This window comes from Asterias rubens, chromosome 21 (assembly GCF_902459465.1).
Source record: "Asterias rubens chromosome 21, eAstRub1.3, whole genome shotgun sequence".
Lineage (NCBI taxonomy): Eukaryota > Metazoa > Echinodermata > Asteroidea > Forcipulatida > Asteriidae > Asterias > Asterias rubens.
Window position 1 is genome coordinate 3,104,627 of NC_047082.1, and position 23,667 is coordinate 3,128,293.

The window sequence follows — 23,667 nt, forward strand, 5'->3', positions numbered from 1 at the left end:
AATGTCAAGACGCACAAACAGAGAAAGAAAAGTAAAGAGTTACATGGTATGGCCTCAAAAGGAAATCAAATTTCTACTCTACGATAATAAATTTAAAAAAAACAGTAATGAAAATCCAAATGGCCTCAAAATGAAATGATGAACGAATGATTATCACACTCTGATAAGAAATAGAAAGACAACGTTCAGACACGGTCATGACCAGAACTTTTTATTGCAAAAAAAATGAATGATACATAGAATGTTTTAAATAGATGTTAAACATAGAATGTTAATAATCTATAACTACTTTCAAAAGCCATGACGGAGTATAACAAGTTTGAATTTTATCAAGTTGCAGTTGAAACCATAGCTTTATAGGAGCAGCCACCGATTTCACAAAGAGTTAAGACTCGTCTTTACTCGAGTTAGGACGAGTAACTCTTCCTAACTTAGGATAAATCTTAAGGTCTGCATGCTACAGTGCAGGGTTGGGACTCGTCCTAAGTCCTAAGACTAGTCTTAAGTTAGGATGAGTTTTGTGAAATCGACGGCAGGTTCTTACAGTGCAATGAAACGATACCCCTAAGGAAAATATTTGAGCAGTTTTCAATTTACAGGCCTGGAACTACACCATAGAGCTATATATATTGACTAGACCGCTAACTTGCTCTGTGTTTTGAAGCCACCCTGGGCGCAGACATGTTTGATGTGTTGTGTGACTACGGAACGATTTTAATTCACATTGGTGCGTTTTTTTACATTCGGCGTGTGTGCTGGCGTACGCGACTGCCCATTTGCGTCTGTCCGCGCTTTGAAAACCGTAAGTTCGACTTGATTGACTTGATCGACTTGAAAGAATACTTGCTTTTAAACAGGACGCACATGACGATCGCAGTTTGTACGCTCATCAGCAGATTGTGCGTTGACATTTGCTGTATTTTTTGGTTCGATGACACAATCATGCAAATAGCCGTACAAAATTTCAAGCTTTTGTATTGGTTAGTACATAAACATGGATGCGCCCACACGGCTTCAAAACTTTAGTGCGTGGATAACGGGGTGTTAGCGCTCTAGTCAATGTATATAGCTCTATGAACTACACCCAGGCCATGGCCTTCGTTGCCCCTGGTCTTGGCCTAGGTGCTCTTTAAAACTTTCCCATTGACTTTAAGATTTTCCAATGGAAGTGCCCTTTGCAAAAATAGAAAAATGGCCATTATCTATTCATTAAAGGGTTTGGGAACTTTTTGTACGATCCAAAATACAAGCTTTAAAAAAATCATGCTCACAGTGCTGAGCAGAATTGCAAGTTTGGTAAAGATTGATAAGCTAAGCATACTAGTTGATATTCAATATCATCATTTGGAGGAGCAATGAACAGAGACATGCAAAAGCTAAAAGACAACTAAAATATCTGAGAGATGGAAATGTAAAATATATTGCAAATAACTACCGGCAAAGTGGGTATGGAAATTGGGGGAGGAAAATGCAAATTAAATGCAAAGCAACGGGTTGGATCTCTCTTTATCTATAAGGTGGTTGGAAGATAAGGAAAGCAGAGAGGCTTCTTGCAAGATGACAGCCAATCTGGGATGAAATAGATGTGTCAAGGGCAGCAGCTGGTGGTTGGCGAAAAGGGTGGAGGGATAGCCACAAAAAAACTGATCAATGAAGAGGTAGCTGAATGAGATGAGATGTTGCATCTGATGATCCAAGCTCTACTTAGCCAAGAGCTGCTCAGGTGGTGACTAAGATGCGATTAGTAGATTCTAGCTTACCCATGTTAGTACAGTTTCAGAGGGTTGTTGTAAGGGTATTTCCGGCGGGGATAGGTAAGATCTGAAACGTGTTACGCTTGCCGACAAATGGCTCACCGGTGCTTCGGAACTAAGGAGGCGCTCCACACGATGCATCACAAATTCCCGATTCGCGATCGAGGGAGACTCGTACGTAACCGGAAGGGGTTCTTGAAGTGGAGGTGTGAACTTGTATTTTTCAGAAGATGATGGAGTCTCTCGTGAGGCCTTCTGACTGGTTGCCTCATCTGGACCTGATCTTGGAGGCGCCTGTTCCTCGGGAACATTTTGAAAAGATACCAACTTTCTTGATGTTGAAGTTACTTTAGACTCCTTCTTGGTGGTGACTGGATCTTTAAAGACATCATCCTCATCTTCTTCCTCATCTCCTTTAGGATTACCAGGCTTAGGATTGGAAGGATTAAGGGGATTAAGAGGATTAGGATTTCCAGATTTAGGGTTGGGGTTACCGGGATGGGGATTACCAGGCTCCATACGTGGATTACCAGGCACCGGGTGGAGATTTCCAATTTTGGGACTAAGATTACCAGGATTTTCATGTGGATTTCCTTCAACAGGATTAGGGTTAACATGTTTGGGGTTTGGTTTTTCATATTTTAGATTAGGATCTACGAGGTTTTCCTGCTGATCTCCTCTGCCAGGATACAGATCAGGTTGCTTTGGAGTGGGATTCCCTGGAGTTTTTGGATTATCTTGTCCCTGTCTCGAATGACGACCGATTGGATTAGTTAGCGCATCATCCGGATTAGGATTTCCCTGGATTGGGTTAGGATTAGGAAGCACAACTTCAATTTGATCTTTTTCTAGTGGAGTCTGTTTAACACTTGGCTCCTGGAGGTCTTCAAGCACTCCAAAGTTCTGCATCAAATCTGACGAAATCTCTGAACTTGGAACTTTTTCTCCTTCCAATTTTTTTTCTGAATCCTAAAAAAAACAAAAGAGGGACAGGGTCACTCTCTGTTTTTGACATTTTCTTGAAAAAAAAACATACCTTAAATACAATTTAAAAAAAATAATAATAATAATTTTGTTTTGTTTTGTTACTTTAAAAATTAAAAAAATAACTGTTTCAAGTTATGATTAAATTAATTAAGCCTACTTAGACATTGTCAATTGCTTATCTAATTTGACATGCTATATCATGCACTAATTGATGGAATATTCGAAATGAAGCAAGCACTTTAATTAACTACAATAAATGAGTGGACAAAATGTATAAATGGGAAAAATGTTTTCGTGCAAATGTAACGATACAAACGTGCAAAGTGTCTGCAATGACAATGGGAGAATTCTTTTTAAGTTCCAAGCACTGTACGTTAAAGAATAATAGTCCTTAATAATCAAATCACTTATTAAGTCAAGACATTGTTAAAATTTGATATGGAAATATTTTTGGCACAAATAAGTTATTGTTATCTACAACGAATCATTCATTGTTAGTTTCAAGTACTAAAATAAGGTACCAACCTTTTAAACTTTTTTTTTGCGGAAACTCCATCAAACTTATAGATAAATCAATTTTCTGGTTACCACTAGCCAAGTCAAGCCACAGGACTTCAGTACAAGAAAAACAAAAACACTCGACGCAAAACACCAAAATATTTTATTACAGATATCGTTTGAAAGTATAGTAAAACAGTTACAATAACAGAAAACACAAATATTTTAAGATTTCTGTAAAGACGACTTGGTTATCCTTGAGATCTTGAAATCTTAAAATTCACTAAAAGCATGATTTTGAAAAACACAGCATAACCAATTGGAATGAAATGTCTCACACAAATAATGGAGAGACAATATTGAACATTTTAACATGAAGTTGATTTTCACATGGATTGTGTTTAAAAGCTGTAAAGATGGGATGACTTTGGTAAAACGAAAATAAAGAATGAAAAAGCAGTAAGATGGGCTTGTTTGGAGACATCCATCAAAGCTTAGAAAAATGACATCAGTAAGATAGAAAACAAGGAAGGAACTTGTTACAGTCGGATTAGTTTCAGAAATAATTTGGGGTTTTAAGAAAGATAACTTTGAAATTTATAAATGTAAAGAAAGTAGACGTGCATTCACAGCAAAGGAAAGTCAAGATGTGCAAACATTAAAGGCAGTGGACACTGTTGGTAATTGTCAAAGACTAGCCTTCACAGTTGGTGTATCTCAACATACATGTATGCATAAAATAACAAACCTGTGAAGATTTGAGCTCAATCGGTCATCGAACTTGCGAGATATGAATGAAAGAAAAAAACACCCTTGTCACACAAAGTGTGTGCTTTCAGATGCTTGATTTCGAGACCTCAAGTTCTAAATCTGAGGTCTCGAAATCAAATTCGTGGAAAATTACTTCTTTCTCAAAAACTATGGCACTTCAGAGGGTGCTGTTTCTCACAATGTTTTATACCATCTATTACTCGTCACCAAGAAAGGCTTTATGCTAAAAATTATTTTGAGTAATTACCAATAGTGTCCACTGCCTTTAAGTGGATTCTCCTCCGCAAAGATAAAGACCAAAGCACAGTGGTGCGTTCAATCCACAATAAAAACCTCAAAACAAGATCAATACATAGAGAAAAGAAATCCACTTTAGCTCATATCAAATCAGCCATGATATTAGGTACTTGGATAAAAAGTAGGAATATTCTATGGAGCACGAGGGCTGACCCGCATGTACATAAGGAACAGGCTTCAATAGACCTAAATTTAATCACAAACTTTGCCTGGTTTTCCAAAGGGTCAAAACATTGGAAATCAGTAGGAAGAATAAGATGCCTGTTAAATTCATTGCATCCAAATATATTACATGTACTTCAAAACTGCAACGATTCATTACAGCAAATTAAACTGTGGCACAATTTTGAAAATCTTTTGGAATTCACATGATTTCTTAAACAGTTTGCTTGGCATCCAAGTATCAATTCAAATTTGAGGTAAGCGCTAAGGTTACGTTTTTTTTTTGGGGGGGGGGGGGGTTTTTGGGGGGGGGGGTAGGCCGGAAAAAATGCTAAGACAAGACCAGTGAAAGCACTCACCTAGCTAGCAAAGAGAATTGATATTGCAGAGTCCGCGGTTTAGAATCAGACATTCTCGTAATACCGTGTAAGGGTTTAGGGTAAAGTCTTAGATAGACCGATCCATTAAGCCCGCCCCATTGCATATTGAACAATCACAACCCACTGCACAACCTAAAGTCCGACAAATAAAGACGGACATGCGTGCGCGTATGCTTGGCGCGCACGGCAGAGTTGTGCAGAATGGCATTGGAGAGGCTCACATGTTCTTGCTCACACGTGCGCCATGGGTGGAGCCTATTGAATTGGGTTATCCAGCACAAGAGCTGCTAACATTTGCATCTTGCAATCAGGGAGGATATTTAGAATTGTAGTATGGACAAAGTTTCCATAACCTAGGATATTTTAAAATCTTGATCATCTTGCAATCAGCTGGGAGATTTTGAACGACAATCCGGGAGATATTTAGAATTACATTCAACAAAATTAGGAGCTATTTTCCACAACAGAGGACATTTTCAAATCTGTTTATCAGAAGGAAAGATTGTTTTCAAGGAATTTTCTGCAGAATCAGAGAAAGTTGGCAGCTCTGGGTTTGATTTTATCTTTCTGGCTGGTGACACTTGGCAAGGTTTGTTGTTGTTTATGTTATGAGTGATTAAATTTTAATATTTGAAAAACAATATATAAGGGAATACAGTCATCTCCAAGAAGGTTTGTATTTTATAGAAATGCAGGTTATATTCTGGAATATGAGGTTTGTTGCTGAAATGTACATGGTTGTTTGAGTTGAAATGAAACCTGATTGAATGCTATTTTAAAATATTTCAGTTTGTATATTCTTTTTGTGTAATACAATCAACTGTTGCGTATACAAATATTTTTGGTACATTTTTAAAACAACAAGTAAGACAAAATATCAATATATAGAAAACAAATTCCAAAATGTTAAAAAGGAAATTTGGGGTGAAGTTGCACTCGGCTTTAGTGTTGCTAAATTTAACATTGAAGGTATCATTTCAAACAGTCATTTTAGGATTTTTCTGTTATAAGGCCCCGAGTGTTCCAAAGAACCAGGGGGTTGATTTCACAAAGATAATCCTAACTTAGGATTAGTCCTAGGACTCTTTGGGAGTTATTACAAACTTAAGGCCAGTCCTACTCGTCCTAACTCGAGATAAGACCAGTCTTAACTCTTTGTGAAATCCACTCCTGGTCATTTACTTAAGTTTTTGAACTCCATTTTCAAGTTAAGTTGAGTTGAATAATGTGGGTTATTGCCTTCCACTAGAGAAGGTTTAAAGCAACTACTTGCAGCAGAAGAAGATAGAAAAACAAAATGATCTTTTGGAGTTATCGAAGTATGATGCGCACCGAAAAGCCATTTGCTGACGGATCGTAATGCTGCATGGGCGAGGATGGGGGGAAGTGGGCGCCAGTGGCGTTGGGGAATAGGACTGGATGGTTGAAGTGGGATAGGGTTTGGATTTGCGAGGTGGGGGCTGGGTTTGCTGAAGCCAACCTGAGGTAGAGGGGCTTTTAGCACCTTTCCTCAACACTTTGCAAGAATGCACTTTGCAGTGGCGATAAACAGAGTTTAACTCCAATTGATCCCCAACAAATAAAACATAACAAAATAACTCATAAAATCTTTGTTGAAGATATTTTTCAAGAAAGGAAACTTTTCTACCCCGCACCCTTCATTTTTCCAAAGGAGATATATCTTTAACACTAACACAAAAGCATTCATCTGTGTATAAAAAAAATTTAAAAATGCAGAAATGTCTTAAAATCTGAAAATGTTGACACTACTTGAAGCGCTACCTGGGCCTACATTGTGCAAATTTATTCCGGATTGATTTAACACAAACTTGACAAACTTATACACAGAGTAAAAAAAACGTCTTACATTTGCCACATTTCCGGCGGAATTGATGGTGTCCACTCGTAGATTGACCCTCGCGACGAGGTCGCGATAACGATCGTTGAGTTGATCCATGTCCTCTTGGACTATGTCGGTTCCCGGTCGGTGATTCTCTTTGTTCTTTGGGGTGCTACGTGGATGGATACCTTTGATTTTGGTTAGGTAACTATCCACCATTGAATCATAGGACTGTAGACAAATCAAGAAAGCTTTATTAATTTATTTGCTCCTCCTATTTATTTATTTATTTTGTTTAAAATAAATATGTAAAAAAAATTGTATTTATTTGTTTTTATTATTATTATTTTAACACTCAATTATTATTTATTTTTCCCAATTTGTTTTAATTCTCTAGAGCCAACTTACAACACCCGTTTCAGACAGGTGCTCCAGAGTGACGCCAAACCAACCTCTGAATTACATCGAAAGATCAACTGTTACAGTCGTTTGGAATTACTCTGGAGCGCCTTGGTTTCAGACGACGATCAGTGTAAATGCCATGTTTAGTTCACCTGTCTGAAACCAAACTTTATTTGGGTTGAGTCGCTCCTCATATATTTGGTTCGGCGCACCTCGGGCAAGCCTGTCTGAAACGGGTGTTATTTATTTGTTCTCTATTGGGTTTTCTCGTTTTTTTTATTTTTCCTTCTTTGTTCATCTTCTTATACTACCTTTTGTGTTTAAGCAATTCTAAGAAAGTTGTCCCTGATCAGACAATTCATAGATTATTCTTAATCCTTACCTGAGCTTGTCCGATGAATGCTCCAGCCCGACCATTTACCGTCATCATGTTATTTTGGCGGCGGGCCACATTGGTGTTAAAATCACGCGCAGCGCTTATCTGCTGCTCAATGTTGAGGGCGCCCTTTGCTATATGGTCAAATTCCATCAGGATGACCTCAGCCTGTGAGATCCAGTTACTTTCTCGTGTTAAGAGATCCGTGAAGTCTTGCAGAATATCACTTGAACCATTCAGCCTCTTTAAACTGATCAAATAAAGAGAAATAAAGAGTCATTACTCACTCATCAAATATGGATCTGAACAAGAACCGGACTAATAATTTTCCTTTTTTCCTTTCACCGATGTGTGTAAGCACTGTACATGTATACTCAAGTGTTTCCCTAGTGAGAAAAATCACGGGTGGGATTTGAACCCACAACCTTTGCAATTCTAGAGCAGTGTCATTGCCTGGTTCATGTAGCTACAGGCAGTTCAAATCCTTCTTTTTTTTAATACCGGAATGGTCGTCTCGATGTTCTACCTACACTTAGTGCTGGACATGTGGCATGATGTTCCTTTCTATACATCCTGTTACTTACTGTGCTGTTGGGTCATGGATGTTAAACGAATGTTTGTATGAGAGAGATTGGCTGTTACAAGCTTAGCCTTTACATCCACTCGTGGGAGTTTTCTGAGTTCCCTTGACGGGCTGATCATCTAAACAAACAAACAAACACACAAGCAGACTGACTACTCACCGTTCATGAGTCTGATTGCATACGTCCTCCCACCTCTCTGCGATATAACGCACCTCTCCTTCCAGTCTCTGTACATCTTGATGGGTGGGTGTAGTCTCAGACAGACTACGCACACGTACCATCTCATCATTGAGTTTATCAATGACTGGTTGGAATGGTGGAAGCGTTCGCTGTAAACCCTGCACAGAAAAGATGAGAAACACACTTGAATGAAGCTGGTACATATTCGTTCATAAGACTTAAAAAACAGTTTTGAGTTTTTCAATGTCCTGGATGAAACGGCGGAAATTGTTGAATTTAATTTTAACCTGCGTGCCTATTGCCTGGGCCCAGTTTCAAATTTTCTGCTTAGCAGAAATGAGCAGAATACCAGTCAACAATTACAAGCGTGACATTGTAGATTGGCTGGTAACCTTATTCTGGTAAGTTTGTGCTTAGCAGTTCTATAAACATATGTCAAATCTTCTCTCAGATTTACAAGAACATTATTGCCAATAAAGTATTTCTATTTGAGTGATGGCCCCTGACAATGAGTAAAAGCTGCTAATAATGGCAATGAAGTATTTTTATTTGAGTGTGAGGCCCCTGACAATGAATAAATGCTGCTTACCTGTAGTTTGTCCAGGTGATTCTGGTGTTTATCCATATCACCTGGCATTTTGCCGTGTAAGGTTAGTACCTTCTCACAGCTTGTAACGACCTCGCGTGCTCTGTGTAGAGTGTGTACAATATCAGTCACTAAGGCAACTCTGTATAAAAAAGAACAAATAAAACTCTTACATTAAACTTCAATAGTTGGCGTTTTTTTACTCTAAATTTTCTCTTCAAAGCAAGGCAGGGACAAACATTGGCGCGTAAGTAATTTTTTTCCTCTTTTTATATAATAGCGGTGCAGACAGATTGCACATAGTGTCGTCGACCGCCATATTTGATGATAAACGATGGAAAAGTGCAGGCGTGTACGCGCGCGTGAAACTCTCAGCCAATGATAGCCGTTCACACGTGCATACTTCATCAAACCCAGCGTATATTTTTGTACACTTTTAGGGGGGAGGGAAGGTGTATTGAAAAGGTGTACGGTTTGGCCGTTTGTGAAAATGTTGATCGTTGTGAACGGTACCTTACACCTAATGGGAGTGTTAACTCATTGAACACTGACCTTTCAGAGCAAGCGTTGGAATGTCTGACGATGCCGTCCCATTTCTCGTTGAGAATGTGGTATTTTTCAGCGAGTTGTGGAAAGTCAGCCTCCCGTTGGTGGAGTATTTGGGTTGCGGCATCGCTGATGCGGTCGTAGATCGGCTGAAGTTCAGCCAGATTATAGTGGAATGTCTAAGAAGAAAGTGGAATCAAACTTGCATCATTTAAACAAAAATGTTCAGGTTTGTGTGAATGAGGTAAATTCATCATAAAAAGCTTCAGTTCTAAGAAAATAAGGTACATACAAGTTCAAATCCTTTTAAGTTCCATGTAAAAGGGTAGATTAAATAAAGTAAACACTTGATGCTGTGTATGAATGAATGACTTTGGAAGTGTAGCCAACAGCCATATTCAGAAGCCATAGCACCCAGCTGTAGCCATATTCACTTGATGCAGACACAGCCTATTATTATGGTCTAGCTTCCTTTTCTACTTCCGTTTAACTCATCACCAAACTCGGGCTGAATGAGAAAAAAATAGTCTGGTCCCGTTCCAGCTTTGTTAATACATACAGGACGGAATGTCAAAGTTCAAACTTATTGAATAAAGCTACTTTGAAATATTGACTTACCTGAAAGTCAGAGTTGAGTGTTCTGGACTCCTCCATTGTGTGAGGGAGGGGTGTTTCAACCCTAGATTCTAGCCGTTCTTGGTCTTCGTACAACCTCTTTATAAAGGCGTCCATATCCATCATCAAAGTCTCGATCAAACGACGATCTACTCGGAGGACAAAATTTGACACAACCACACAGAAAAACAATTTCATATTATCATATCACTTGTTTTGAAATTCAGTTACTCAAATTGGATTACCATAAATTGTCAATAAAACCAACAATATTATAAATAACAATTTATTATATATACCATACATTGAATAAATATTATAAAAATCAATAAAATATTGCTACTGTTTAAGGAATAATTTAGTGATAAGTAAACAAATAAAGTTTATGAAAACATTGATTTTTTAACATTAATGTGCATCATTTAAATTTAGCCAATAAAATGAACTGCTTAAATTGTGTGCAGCAATGAAAATAATTCAGAGTGTTTTATGTAATACACAGTACACACCTTCTTGAGAGAGATTTGATACTTGGCTATCAGCCTCCGTGTCGATCTGTCGAGATGAATAAACCCTTTCTACATTGTCAGCTGTTATATAGCTGTCTTGTAATTGTGAGTCCACGTCCGATCGTCTGCGAGATGTGTGAAGCTGATCAGTCAGGTCATCAAGCTGAGTATGGATTCTTTGCGTCGAGGAGTTCACCGTTTGCACAGTGACACTCTCAGAGACATCTTGCTGTCTGATCTGTTCTTGACGACGCTGCTCTGTTACAGCGGCTTGCTGCGACATCATCCGTTCATACTGCAGGTCTTCCTCAGCAAGCTGCTCCGCAAGTCGCTGCCTGGCGACCAATCGAGCCTCTTCGTCCATTTTGCGACGTTTAGACGCAGCATGGTCAGCGCTTTCTCTCTCCGACTGCTCTGCTTGTTGGGCGACGATCATCTCGAATTCTAATCGCTCGACAGCCATCTTTTCAGCAAGTTGTCTTTCTTCTTCTTGTCTTCGTTCCATGGCTAGTTGTTCTGCTTTCCGCTGCTCATACGCCATTCTCTCCGCATATTGCCGTTCAGCTTGTTCTTGCTGCTGGTGTCTTTCAAGACGTGCTCGGTCGGCAGCTTGTCTCTCCAACTCCATTGTCTCTCGTTCTTGCATCATTGTGATCTCAGTCCTTCGTTCCATCTCTAGACGCTCTTGGCGACGATGCTCCTCCTGAATCATCCTCCGTTCGACTTCCTTCTCTTCGGCTAACTCCCGTTCTTTCTTCACCCGTTCCTCCTCCTGCCTCATCTGCTCTGTGTTCTCCTGGAATTGTTGAAGCATGACCTGTCGTTTGGACATCTGGGGGAATGTCCCGCTCCTGTCTGGCGTTAGCTCAGGGCTCATGATGTGCTTCTTAAGAGTGACCGTCCGATGGGTCTGAATCTCAGGCGTCGCCATTCTCTCCAGGGAAGCTCTCTGCGGCGCTTCGCCAGGAACAACTTCCTCCGTTCGGATTTTCCGAGTGGTCACCGTTCGATGTGTTTCACCATCTGGCAACTGTTCGGTGACCTCCTCTACTATGACTGTCTGACCATCTTCCGTGGTTTCCCTTCTGGATGTGACTGAGCGATGCGACGAAGACGATCTCATTTGTGTCTCGTGTCCGTTTTGCGATCTCTGGACAACTTGCTGAGGTACAGGCGCAGCTTCCGTTTGCTGGACAGTCTTTCTTCGGACTGATGTGTCCACGCTTTGCACTGAGTGGCTTAGAGCTGTTTGCTCCTGGATCCATTGCTTGAGTTTAGTTTGTGTTGCATTCCATAAGTCAACAAGATGCTTAAACTGTTTCTCAATTCTGCAAATGAAAATACCAAAGGAATTGTCAGTTAGCTTTTATGATTGACAAAGTTAAACACATCGGTGTATGGGTAAAACCAAAAATAATAACCTTGGTTGACAAAAACTTGGGTTGTGACATTGCAATAAAAGGTCTAAATCACAAAACACAAAATGGCGGCATCTCAGGAGAGTACAATGCTGTACTTACTGTGCAATGTAATCCAACGCTTCAACATTTGGGGCTGGAATGAGGAAGCAAACACCAGGAGCATGTCCCTCCATCCCTGCCCGATTCACCACTCTCCACTTGGTGCGATTAGAGTTATCAAGTAGCATATACTCCTCACCTTTTACTATATTCAACTGAAACAGAAACAAGATAGTAGAAACATGGTTAATGCTACCAGTCTTACTAAGTAATTATCTGATACATACAAGAGTCCAATTTCATTGTGGCACTTAGAAAAAGCAAGCATTACTTAACAATCAATATTCTGCTTAGCAAAAACTAACAGGATACCATAGCTAAATTTCAAGAAGCTGTACAGCAGAAAATACTGATTAGCAAATGTCTTTGTTAGACAAACAAACAATCAGTGGGGCACCATTTGCAACAACGCAAACTTTATGGAATTTGGGCTGGTAACCAGTTTCTGTTAAGCAAGAAAATGTCTGTGTACAGGCTTTATGAAATTGGGCCATGTTACAGATATTCATGGTATTTTGGCCGATGACAATATTCTGATCAGCATTTGATATGCTTAGCTAATAGACCAATCCATTAGGCTCCGCCCACGACGCACGTATGAGCAAGAACACGTGGGCCTCTCCAATGCCTTTCTGCACAACTCTGCCGCAAGCGCCATGCATACCTGCACGCATGTCGGACTTTATTCGTCGGACCTACGTTGCGTTTGGTCAATACGCAATGGGGCGGAGCTTAATGGATCGGTCTATTGTTGTGCTTAAGCAGCTCACTGAAATAGGACCCAGTAAAATTTGAAGCTAGTTTAAATGGTGACCAGCACCTTTTATAAGGCCCTTCTTACTTTGGTTTGGCCGCCGAGCTTTCAAAGTCAGCGCACCAATATAATATAACAATCTACCTCCTTACATCTGTCAAGCATCATCTCTTGAATCATTCAAAGCCTTGTTAAAAAAAAATCATTTTAGATTGGTTGCTTACCTCAATCCCTGGAAAGTCACACACAGCAATAATTGGGATTGGTTCATTGAGACGTTGACGTCGTTTCTTAAGAGGCACAATATGTCGACTTCTCTGGCCGAAGTCTCGAAGCACAACCTGGTACTCCTCAATTCTGTTTTTCATGGTCTGAGGAGAAATTAGATAAAAAAGATGGTTGTAATAAAATATTGTTAAAAGAAAGTGCTTATACAGTGAACAAAATCACTTATAAAACCACAATGTTCTTTTTCCTGGATGAGAAGGGGGTGAGGTGGGTTGAGTAGGGCTGGAATGTGGGTAACATTGGTAAAATTGAAGTAGGTTGGTTATTGTTATGTCACCTGCAGGCATAGTTAGGAATAGAGCAAGGTGGGGTTGGGTAAAATTTGGCAGGGTTGAGTTGGGTTGAGGTAAGGCTATACTGGGATGAGGTTTGGATTGGGCGAGAAGGGGTAAGGTGGGAAGATTTGGGAAGAGTAGGCTAGAGTGTGGGAATGGTTTGGTGAGGAATTTGGGATAAGATTTGGCTAGAATGGGTTGGGTTGGGATGATGTAAGGCTATATACCAAGACCAAGTTAGTTTTGGATTGGGCGAGAAGGGGTGAGGTGGGTTGAATTGGGTAGAGTAGGCTAGAGTGTGTGTATGGTTTGGTAAGGAATTTGGGATAAGATTTGGCCGGAATGGGTTGGGTTGGGGTGACATTAGGCTATATTGGGATAAAGTAGGCTGAGTTATATTTGGAATGGTTCAAGTTAAGGTTGGGTTTGAATGGCATGCTCCAATTATAATTTCTTCTTCAACTAGTCAAAATGTTCCTATTATATATTTATTGACCAAACCACCAATTACAGGAAAGGATAAAACACAATTAAAAATATGAAGTACTTAAACAATTTCAACCCACCATTAGTTCTTGAAGAAGTTGCTTGGCCTCCGACGGTGACATGTCTTTTTGGTCATATTTGGAGGCAAGGAGTTCCTGGTTCCGAGCCATCCATTGCTCAAATTCCCTGGCATCGTAGAAAAACTGCAAGAGAAGAAAAACCAAGTTCTGCAAAATACTCTCCGACTAATACACATCTACGATTTGCATTTCTTAAAACTAAGTCATAAAGTAATTTGTTAGGAAATTAAACTTTTTACAAATTTAGACAAGTCTTATGTTGGATGTGTTTTCATTAATACGAAGCAACATGTGAAGCATTGCAGGTTAATCAACTACATCTCAAGTTTGTGTTAGTTTTTGCAACACAAACCACTTTTTATTCTTGAAAATAATTTTTTTTTTTCTATGGATTCTACATCTCTATGGAAAATGCATGTTATGCACATTTCATAACTAACATAATTCAGATATTGTTTGTAAACTACTACTGAGTTTAAATGCAAAAAGAAACAAGCACTACAAGCGTTCTAACGGGGGTAAAAATATCAAAAAAGTGAAAGCTGTAAAAAATATCAACTACCAAAAAGAAAACTGTACTCATCTTTAAAAAAAATTCTTTGTAACACAAGCCCAAATTGTCAAGTCACGATACATAGCTGAGTTTACAATGATTTACAAACACTTCAATGAAAACACACCCAAGGGAGAGTAAACACTACGATACCTCATTTCACTTCTAAATAATGCCACATTTTTAATTTGGAGTTAAACTATTTAGCCTTCGAGAAAGACTCTGCTAGGGTCAAAACGTCAGGCTACTAGCTATTTGGAAATGTTGGAAGCGCTTTAAGACGCCTTTCTGGTGTATAAAGCGCTACATAACAAACGATTATTATTACTTGTTTTTGTTCAAATCATTTTACACAATTCTTACTTCGCGCAAGTTGACAGTGCAATTTAGTTTTATAAAATGTATAAAGGAATTTAGTTGACAAAATCTCATTTTGTTTACTGAGAATCTCTGCTGGGTTTTTTTTTTAGGTGGGGGGGGGGGGGAGGTGGGGGGGGGGGTCATGGCATCATTTAAATCAAGATGAATTAATGGTTTATGTATTAGTGGGTATATAAAGAAGTTGTGGAATGGTTTTTATATAATAATATCATATAAACAAATGCATGCCGTCACCATTCTAAAAGGACCACTGTTAACAAATTACTGGAGAATGAATAAAATATGTAGAGGAAGACAAAAAAGAAATGGAGCTAGGGTATTACAAAAAAATGATATAACATTTAGCATATTACGTGAACCACTTACCATGCAGAACAACACAGGTTACTGGGCAACCGCACATTGATGGGGTGAGAGTGTGATTGGTCCACGAACAAAGGGATATTGTATGAAACGTACCGTAACGTAGAGAAGAATGCAAAAGGGACATTGACATGCTGGAGTGTTTTGAAAAAAAAATCGAATGGTGGACACGCTCAACGCACTGACACCACGAAACACCACAGGTAACTGGGCAACCGCACATTGATGGGGTGAGAATGTGATTGGTCCACTGACATAGGGTATGAAACGTTCCGTAACGTAGAGGAGAATGCATAAGGGACATTGACATCACAATTTGACATGCTGGAGTGTCTTGTAAAAAGAAATAACCGGTGGACACGCTCAACGCACTGACACCACGAAACACCACGAAATGGATGTACACGCATGCACGTATTTGATTTTCTCGTTTCACCGGTACATCAAAGTCATGCGCGAAATGAATAACACTGAAAGGCATGCATTCAGTAGGATTCTCTGAATATCTAAGCATGCATTCACATTAACATCGAGTCATGCAAATATAAAAGTTACTTTCATGCAACACACAATACATCCAACCAGGACATGCTTTTTATGTCTCATTTAAAGGGAAGGGATTTGGCTACAAATGAACTTTTCATTTAGCCATTTGTACAGTGAGATTGTTTATATTTTATAACTTAATCAATAACACTGAATAGAGTTCCTTCAATTAAGCCCCAATGGAGTTTAAACATTGTACAATATAGAACTCATTCCATAGAAAAAACACGTTTGGATTAAGTAGGTCCAGAAGCCCTATAGTATAGCACTTGAATGGTAACCCAAAGTTTGCTGGTTCGAATCCCATCCAATTCTCTTTAAACCAACTTACACTATCATAGTGTCAAAGCATGTATTGTGATATATTTTATCTACTTTACCAATTTCTCTCCCATAAAACCATTAATATTGAATTCTAGAATTAAGCATAATTTATTTAAAAGCATTCTCAATTTAAAAAAGAAAACGTTCTTTGCGATGAGAAACAAATTTGGGTTACACAAAATTCATAAACTCACTAAACAATATTTCTTTTAGACCAAACAAAGAGTTGGTTCTTTTCTTGAGTCTTGTTGGTAAGTTTTGAGGTGTGTTCAGAAGGAGTTTTTTGTGGGTCTCTCGGGAACTTGGGTTCAGAAGAGGTTTTGTTCAGGTGAAAAGGGTGAACCAGTGTTGTATTTACGTTTGAGATGTGTTGGTGATGAAGTGATTGTTAATTCACTGGTTTAACACCTATAACAAAACAACCCTCTGAATCAATTATTAATACAGCTTGTGCAATATTTGCGTTATTTATCATTCAACAGGAATTAGAAAAAATAACCAACTTTGATAGCTTGTTAGTTTTTTATACATTTTTCACGAGCGTTCGGTTGTTAAATTTTTCAGTTGCATATATATGGGCAACTGAGCAGAACTTCTTCAGTCTTTGTTATTGTTGTTAGATTTTATATATCGGTTACATTATTAAATATTCATGCAAAACATTAAAATCATTAAATTATGCAATGAATTTGCATCTCATTAGCATAAATGAATAAATAATTGCGCGGATGGTCTGCATGCTCTTGTGTGGATTTGTGTAAAGCATTCATGTATTTCGGGGTATATTAAAATAATTATTAACAATAAACAACTCATCAACAGGTTTGTTTGTTATTGAAAATGAGTAAAACCATTAGAAATGTATAACATGTATGGTGACTTAACAATTCAACTGAGGCTACAAAACAAAGTTTTTATCCAAACCCAAATTATCTCGACTTCACTGTGCGAATTAAAAAAGTGAAATGTCCATTCAAATGATGCAATCTAATGAAATGTAACCATGTGAATGACCCCCCCCCACATTTTTTTTTAAATAAGGAAATAAACAAATATATATTAAGACTATAAAAATAAATAAAAACAAAAACAAATTGAAACTGCTTAGCGCATTGGGGTAAAATAAAAAGCGCATATTAACTAGCTGTAATGGTGGGGCTATCTGTAGCATTAGTAAGCCATTCTGTGTAATGTGTCAATGTAAAATGATGTGAAATGTTTGCGCTGATAACAATCTACATGGTTTGTCTTCACTGCTACTTGAGTCTAAAAACAAAATCCTTCTTGAGTGATACGGAAATGTCTTCAGGGCGAGACTTGAAGACCACAGCAATCTTATTATTGCCATCACTTATGGGATATCAAGTCATGCTTTACTGGGAGACCTTGAATGGTTTTTAGGGATAAAGCCTCATATGAGGCATTAGTGAATTATCACTAATGTGAATTATCACTAATGGCCCTGCAGTGATGGCATTAATGGTGAGGGGGAGGGGGCATTATAACAACCCATTGACTGGGAGAATGGTTATTCGGATGTTATCTCATACATATGAGGGCATTATCACTAATGGCCCTGCAATGGGGGCATTATTGAGGAGAGGAGCATTATAACAACAACCATCTGTATAAAATACACCACAATTGACTGGGAGACTACAAAAGGTTGTTGGGATATAGCCTCATACATGTAAAAAGGGAATTGGTAAATTAGCATCAGAACTATTATCATCAGAACTATTAACTTCCCATGACCGAGGTCGTTACTGGCAGGGCTGGGGCATTAATGCAACACCAAGTCCAAAGTATGCATACAAGCTTAAAATGACTCCAAATATATTATAAGGGGCATTGTAACATGGTCACAATGTTTAAAGGACACTGCATGCAAATTGGGACATAATAAACAAAGACCGCCCGGGTCATTATACAGGGCAATATAAATACAACAATCATCTCATAATATGCCCCCTGTAAGATCATCAATTGCACAAATATAACAACAAATCAAAGAACATCACAAACTATGGCACATTAAAATTTCAGCCATGGGAATGTTGGCGGGGAATATGTAAAACATGGATGTTTATGTGGATGTTTATGTGGGTTTGTGTCAATTCCCCCTAGGGTGGGGAGAGGTATGTTGATTTACCTGGTGGTACTCTGCAGCATACTTCAAGTGTGTCTCCAGGGAGTGGGCAAGCTGTGTCAGGGTGTTCCACTGAGACTGCATAGCTGACAGATGATCCTGGTGGTGGCAGAAGCGGGATCAAAAATATGGAGGGAAAAAGGAATACAAACGTGTCACATCCAAGTCAACCCACCACTGTTTGGGACTAGCAAAGCCCAGTTCATACTTCCTAGTGACCCCGTACGAGCTCCCGTTCCAATTGTGAAGCTAGGAAATTCGCACGATGCATTCGCAGGAAGTATGAACCTACTGTATTTGTATTTTAAATACATAAAATTTTTACATCTGTTTTCATAACTGAACTACACTTCACAAAACTTGTTTAGAATCTCCATCTTAAACTTTACAATTTTCTGTTGTTAACTTTGAGAATGGACTTGTTAAGTCCTATATGTAATCCTAGGCACTAGCCAACTATGCTTACAACAATGCATGGCTTAGCTGGATGGTTGTCATTATGGAGTCTCTCTCCATGGTTCTGCACAGAGGTCACCTGCCTCTCACGACCCTGGATTTCACGCATCAGATTCTGAGGAATTAAAAAACAGAAACGAGTTGTTTCAAAATTTGTGTATCGGATCTTGTAACAGTAGATGGGGTTAAGACCAAGCCCAATGCAATCTGAGTGTTCACTCTAATGACGTTGAGTTACATTTGTACCCTCAAGACAACACTCCTCCAGTGTGTCCTCTATTCAGGGGACACAGGTTCCAACCCCAAACTCTCAGCTCCCTCTCTTTGCTTTGCCTCAATGCTTGAAGAATCATGAAGTAAGGCCACCCAACAAATTTGATAGCTCTACAGATAGGCAGTAGTCGTGTAAGTTTGAAGTACTAGGATATGATTGGGAACATTGCAGTTAAAGCCATTCGACACTTTCGGTAAACAGTATTGTCCAAGGCCCACACTTCGTGTATCACAACTTCTATATAAAATAACAAACCTGTGAAAATTTAGGCTCAATCGGTCATCAGAGTCGGGAGAAAATAACGGGAAAACCCACCCTTGTTTCCGCACGTTTTGCCGTGTCATGACATGTGTTTAAAATAAATCCGTAATTCTCGATATCGAGAATTTATATTGTTTAAATGTTTTCTCAAGAAGTAAAGCATTTCATGGAATAATATTTCAAGAGAAGTCTTTCACAATTACCTTCTGTAAACCCTGTAAGTTGTTTGTAAATCTGTGAACTTTTATATCTTTTTCTGTACCGAAAGTGTCCAATGGCTTTGAATGCTTTGTGGACAATGGGCATCAGCTGGAAGATGATTTGTTTAGAGATAGCTAGTAATGGAGTGATAGAACATAAATGTCTACCTTGTAGTGTTTCTCCAGTTCAGCAATGTCCAGATTCCTGGCGCTCAAGTCACGGTTGGCGTGCTCCTCTTCCTTCTGGTTCATCCAGATCATCTCTTTGGTCGACATCTGGACAAACTCCAGGAGCAGTTCGATGTCACGAACTCGCTTGACGGCCATGTCCTAACAGAAAAGAAATATTCAAGGAAACCACCCGTAAAAAAAAAAAACCCACCTTGAACCACACTACAAAAATAAAGGTTGACAACTGGACAAACTCTAGGAGCAGCTCAACTTCCTAGAAAGAAAGAAACCTTCGAAGAAAGTAGGGAGACCGCCATAGGGCTAGATAGCTCACTTGGTAGAGCACCGGTACAATAATCTGCAGGTCGTTGGTTCAAGTCCCACTCCAGTCAATTTGCCTTTGTTCAAACCCAAAACTATTTATAAACACACTGACACTTCCAAAAACCATTCAGAGAAAAATTTCCTGTAACAATTTTCTTTCAGCGAACATCGGCTATGCTACTTCAATAGATACATTTTAAAGAAAACTCAATAAACCAAGTTGAACATTTCAATATGATCCCAAAACTACCCTCCCCACTACATTTCTGACATTGACTGATAAACTTACCAGGAGAAATTTATAAGCCTCTTCCAAGATGGCCACCTGGTCAGTGTTCCTTTGAAGCTCCTCTCCGGTCATATTAGACTGTTACAAAGAAATAGACAGACACAACATCAAAAGGGTTTGGGTACATTTTGTACGAAACACAAACATACACAGATTTACATTAAACTTACATGGTTTAAAAATAATGATGGTAGAAAGCTTCCCATCAAATATTACTTGCCGAGTTTTGCTTTAGTTTTTGAGAAATTAGGAAAACAATCTCACAAAAATAATTTCTACAAGTAAATTGTATTACATACACATTCATTCACATTGAGTAGGGATTCCTGTCATGGCCAAAAACTTGATCTACAAACGGTATCAAAACCCGTTAAAAGTTACTATTTTGTACTCTTTTCATAAAATTCAAACGATACTAATACATGTAGCTTGATATCAACCAACCAAGCATGCTAATTTATTTCTCTCTCATAAATTTCCACTTACCAGGACATTGCGGCACTTGGCGATGTTTCGTTCATACTCTCGGATGGCATGCAGGTCGGCCTTGCTCTGCTGCAAAGTCTTCTGAACCTTCTCCAAGTCATCTCCGTAGCTTGCAACTTTCAGAGTCGACTGTACACAAAAAAATACAAAGGAATTTAATAATAAAGATAATAATTACAAATTTTATATTGTGCCCTCTACATATGAAATGATCAAAAGTGCATGACAAATTTAAAATACATGGAAGGGAAATGGCAAAGAAAAGACTAGAGGCTAGAAGGGGGAATAGTCAGCATAATGTGGTGTAACTAGAATCCCTATTCACAGTTACTAAAGCATAAAAGGCACCAGACACGAACAATTACATGTACATGTAGTATGCACAAACCCTGACTAAAACACAAATATTTTGGGTCATAACCGAGCAAAAAATATTAAGCTTTTATTTAATTTCAAAATATTTTCTTCAGCACCTTCAAATTATGATTACATTGTTAGTAAACATTTTATTTGATCAACAATTTTTGTTTTTTAATTTGAGAGTTTACTCGCCTCTTTGTTTTTGACCCATTTGTAGCACTCCTTGACGAATTGGTCCACGTTGCCCTCAACAAAGCGACGCTCTGTGCGCATCTCCACACGGCGTTCCAGCTTGATGGCGTCACCCTGTACCATAGTGCGGCTAGTCACTTTCTGTGTAGTCCCGGCAATCTGGAAGGTACGCAGGGTGGTCAGGCGTTGCTGCAGTTGGTCAAGTCTGAGAACAAGTACAACAAAAAATGTCAATGCAAAGTGGCGTCAGACAACTCATTCGTTCATGCAACTCGACCGTTCGGACAACTCGGCGGATTGTCTATCCAACCATCAGACAACTCTTTGAGTGTCCAAGACAAGTCGACGGATGGCCGTTATGTTCGCGTTCGCGTGACAACGGTGTGAAGGAGCTGAGGCTAGACGGGGCCTTAGCACGGGGACGAGAAGCGTGCGGCCAGGGACCATTGTAGTCCAGATTGTGGGATGGGGGAAGCATCCCTTAGGCAAGGAGTTCCAAAGAGATGCATGGAATAAAGTTGTTGGGATGACTCTTTGTTCTACATCTCAACAAATCAAGAGTGTACGATCGGGCCCATGATCGGGCGTCGCCTGGGCTGGGATGGAGGGAGGGAGGGGGGTGAGTGGTCGATTTCCGTAGGCCAGCAATTTGTTAAATCATGTGACTCATTCACAGTGAGTGGGAATTCATGTCATGGCCGAAAAACTTGATTTACAAAAGGTATTAAAACTCTTTAAATCTGAAGTTTCATCTTTGAAAATTGAACTTACTTCCTAGACAGCTCTGGTCCATTGGAGTGATTGTTCTGTCTCAGTTGAGCCACTTCTCGCATCAGAATGGCTATGTTTTTGTCACAAGTCTGTCAAGACAAACAAAAAATAGTTAACATTTTCACATTTAATAATTTTTCTTATTGAAGCCGCTTACCAAAAGTTGTTTTCAGCCTTGTTTGCATAATACAAAATTGAAGGACAAAAAAGTTAAGTTACGAAAATTAACTTATTATCAGGTGTAAGCTTTTCCTTAGCAGCCTCACAATGCCCAACCATATAAGATACATCCCTTCTGCAAAACTAATCTCAAAAAGCTAATCTATGGAGTTTGAGGCTATGCATGGTGAGGTATCAATGTGTATTTGGTTTGCGGTAACACTGTGTGTATAACGTGAAGTATATTTTTTTGGAGTTCGGGAGACTTCTCTTACTACTGCAGAGTAAATTTTCTGAACTCGTGAGATTTCTCAGTTCTGAAAAGAACTGTCCTGCTTTACTACCGACTGGGGCGGAAGGTAGAAAATCAGCCAAGAATACTCCTTTCGCTGAATGGACAGAGCGGACTTTATTAACTTCACTGAGCGGACTTTATTAACTTCACTGCCGAGCAACATCTAAACATCCTTGTTTTCCCTCACCTTGGAAGCTGATTCAATGTCATCAATCATTGTACGGACATCAGCGGCAGTCAGTTTATCAGCTTTGCCTTCAGCGTCATGGATCCGTGATTGGATCGTATCAAGATCAGCTGACACCATGGGGATCTGTCGACTCACTTTGTCGGCAAGGGCATCTTGCTGTTCCATTCTGTTGGGTGGAGGGATGAGGGAGGTTGTGTTATTATGTATCAAGTAATAATAATAATAATTGTAACTAGCTCTTATATATTGCATTTCACAATAACATCTCAAAAACATCTACATTAGTGACACAAATAGTTGTTAGCATAAAAACTTTCTTGGTACAGAGCAACGGAGGACTGTTGATAGTCTAAAACAATGTGAGAAACCGCTCCCTCTGAGGTAACATAAAATTTGAGAAAGAGATAATTTCATGAAGCCTTTTATTAGGCATCTGAGAGCACAACAATTTGTGCAACAAGGGTATTTTTTTAGCTTTTATTATTCTCTTGCAACTTCGATGACCAATTGAGTCAAATTTATGCATATGTTGGGATATACCAGGTGAGAAAACTGGTCTTTGACATTACGGAAGGTGTCCAGGGGTCAATTTCACAAAGATTTAGGACTCGTCTTATCTCGAGTTAGGACAAGTAACTTGTCTTAACTTAGGATTAATCTTAAGGTCCGCATGCTACAGTGCAGGATTGGGACTCGTCCTAAGTCCTACGATTAGTCTTAAGTCAGGAAGAGTTTTGTGAAACTGACGGCAGGGTCTAGAATCTACTCTAACACTACACACTACTTCCACTACACACAGAGATATTGGTAGAGTTTTTTACCTGTGAAGCTCAGAGTTGAGGACATGCTCTCGCTGCTGAATGGACAGCATACAACGGTCAAACTGAGACTCGACGTCATTGACGTGTAGGCCAGGTGGGGGACGAAACTGGCCAGAGGACTTGGAACTCCTCTGCAGGGTCAAAGGGTAAAGGTTAAAGGTCAAAATCAGTGCAAGTGGGTCAAGAATATGCGCTTGAGGGTCTCACGTTAA

General features: G+C 39.2%; 1 protein-coding gene across 1 annotated transcript in view; it reads right to left on the reverse strand.

Moving 5' to 3' along the window:
• Positions 1-23,667, reverse strand: part of LOC117304446 — a 230,747-nt gene that overhangs the window by 193,898 nt on the left and 13,182 nt on the right. Inside the window, exons 6-24 of the mRNA XM_033788903.1 lie at positions 23,456-23,586; positions 22,632-22,800; positions 21,991-22,079; positions 21,220-21,424; positions 20,668-20,796; positions 20,182-20,259; positions 19,566-19,727; positions 18,673-18,777; positions 18,210-18,305; positions 13,891-14,013; positions 12,986-13,132; positions 12,008-12,162; positions 10,488-11,815; positions 9,982-10,127; positions 9,370-9,542; positions 8,821-8,959; positions 8,211-8,389; positions 7,474-7,717; positions 6,717-6,920 (exon numbers count right to left, since the gene is read on the reverse strand). Coding sequence (XP_033644794.1) covers positions 6,717-6,920; positions 7,474-7,717; positions 8,211-8,389; positions 8,821-8,959; positions 9,370-9,542; positions 9,982-10,127; positions 10,488-11,815; positions 12,008-12,162; positions 12,986-13,132; positions 13,891-14,013; positions 18,210-18,305; positions 18,673-18,777; positions 19,566-19,727; positions 20,182-20,259; positions 20,668-20,796; positions 21,220-21,424; positions 21,991-22,079; positions 22,632-22,800; positions 23,456-23,586 — 4,002 coding nt within the window. The remainder of the gene's footprint in view (positions 1-6,716; positions 6,921-7,473; positions 7,718-8,210; positions 8,390-8,820; positions 8,960-9,369; positions 9,543-9,981; positions 10,128-10,487; positions 11,816-12,007; positions 12,163-12,985; positions 13,133-13,890; positions 14,014-18,209; positions 18,306-18,672; positions 18,778-19,565; positions 19,728-20,181; positions 20,260-20,667; positions 20,797-21,219; positions 21,425-21,990; positions 22,080-22,631; positions 22,801-23,455; positions 23,587-23,667) is intronic.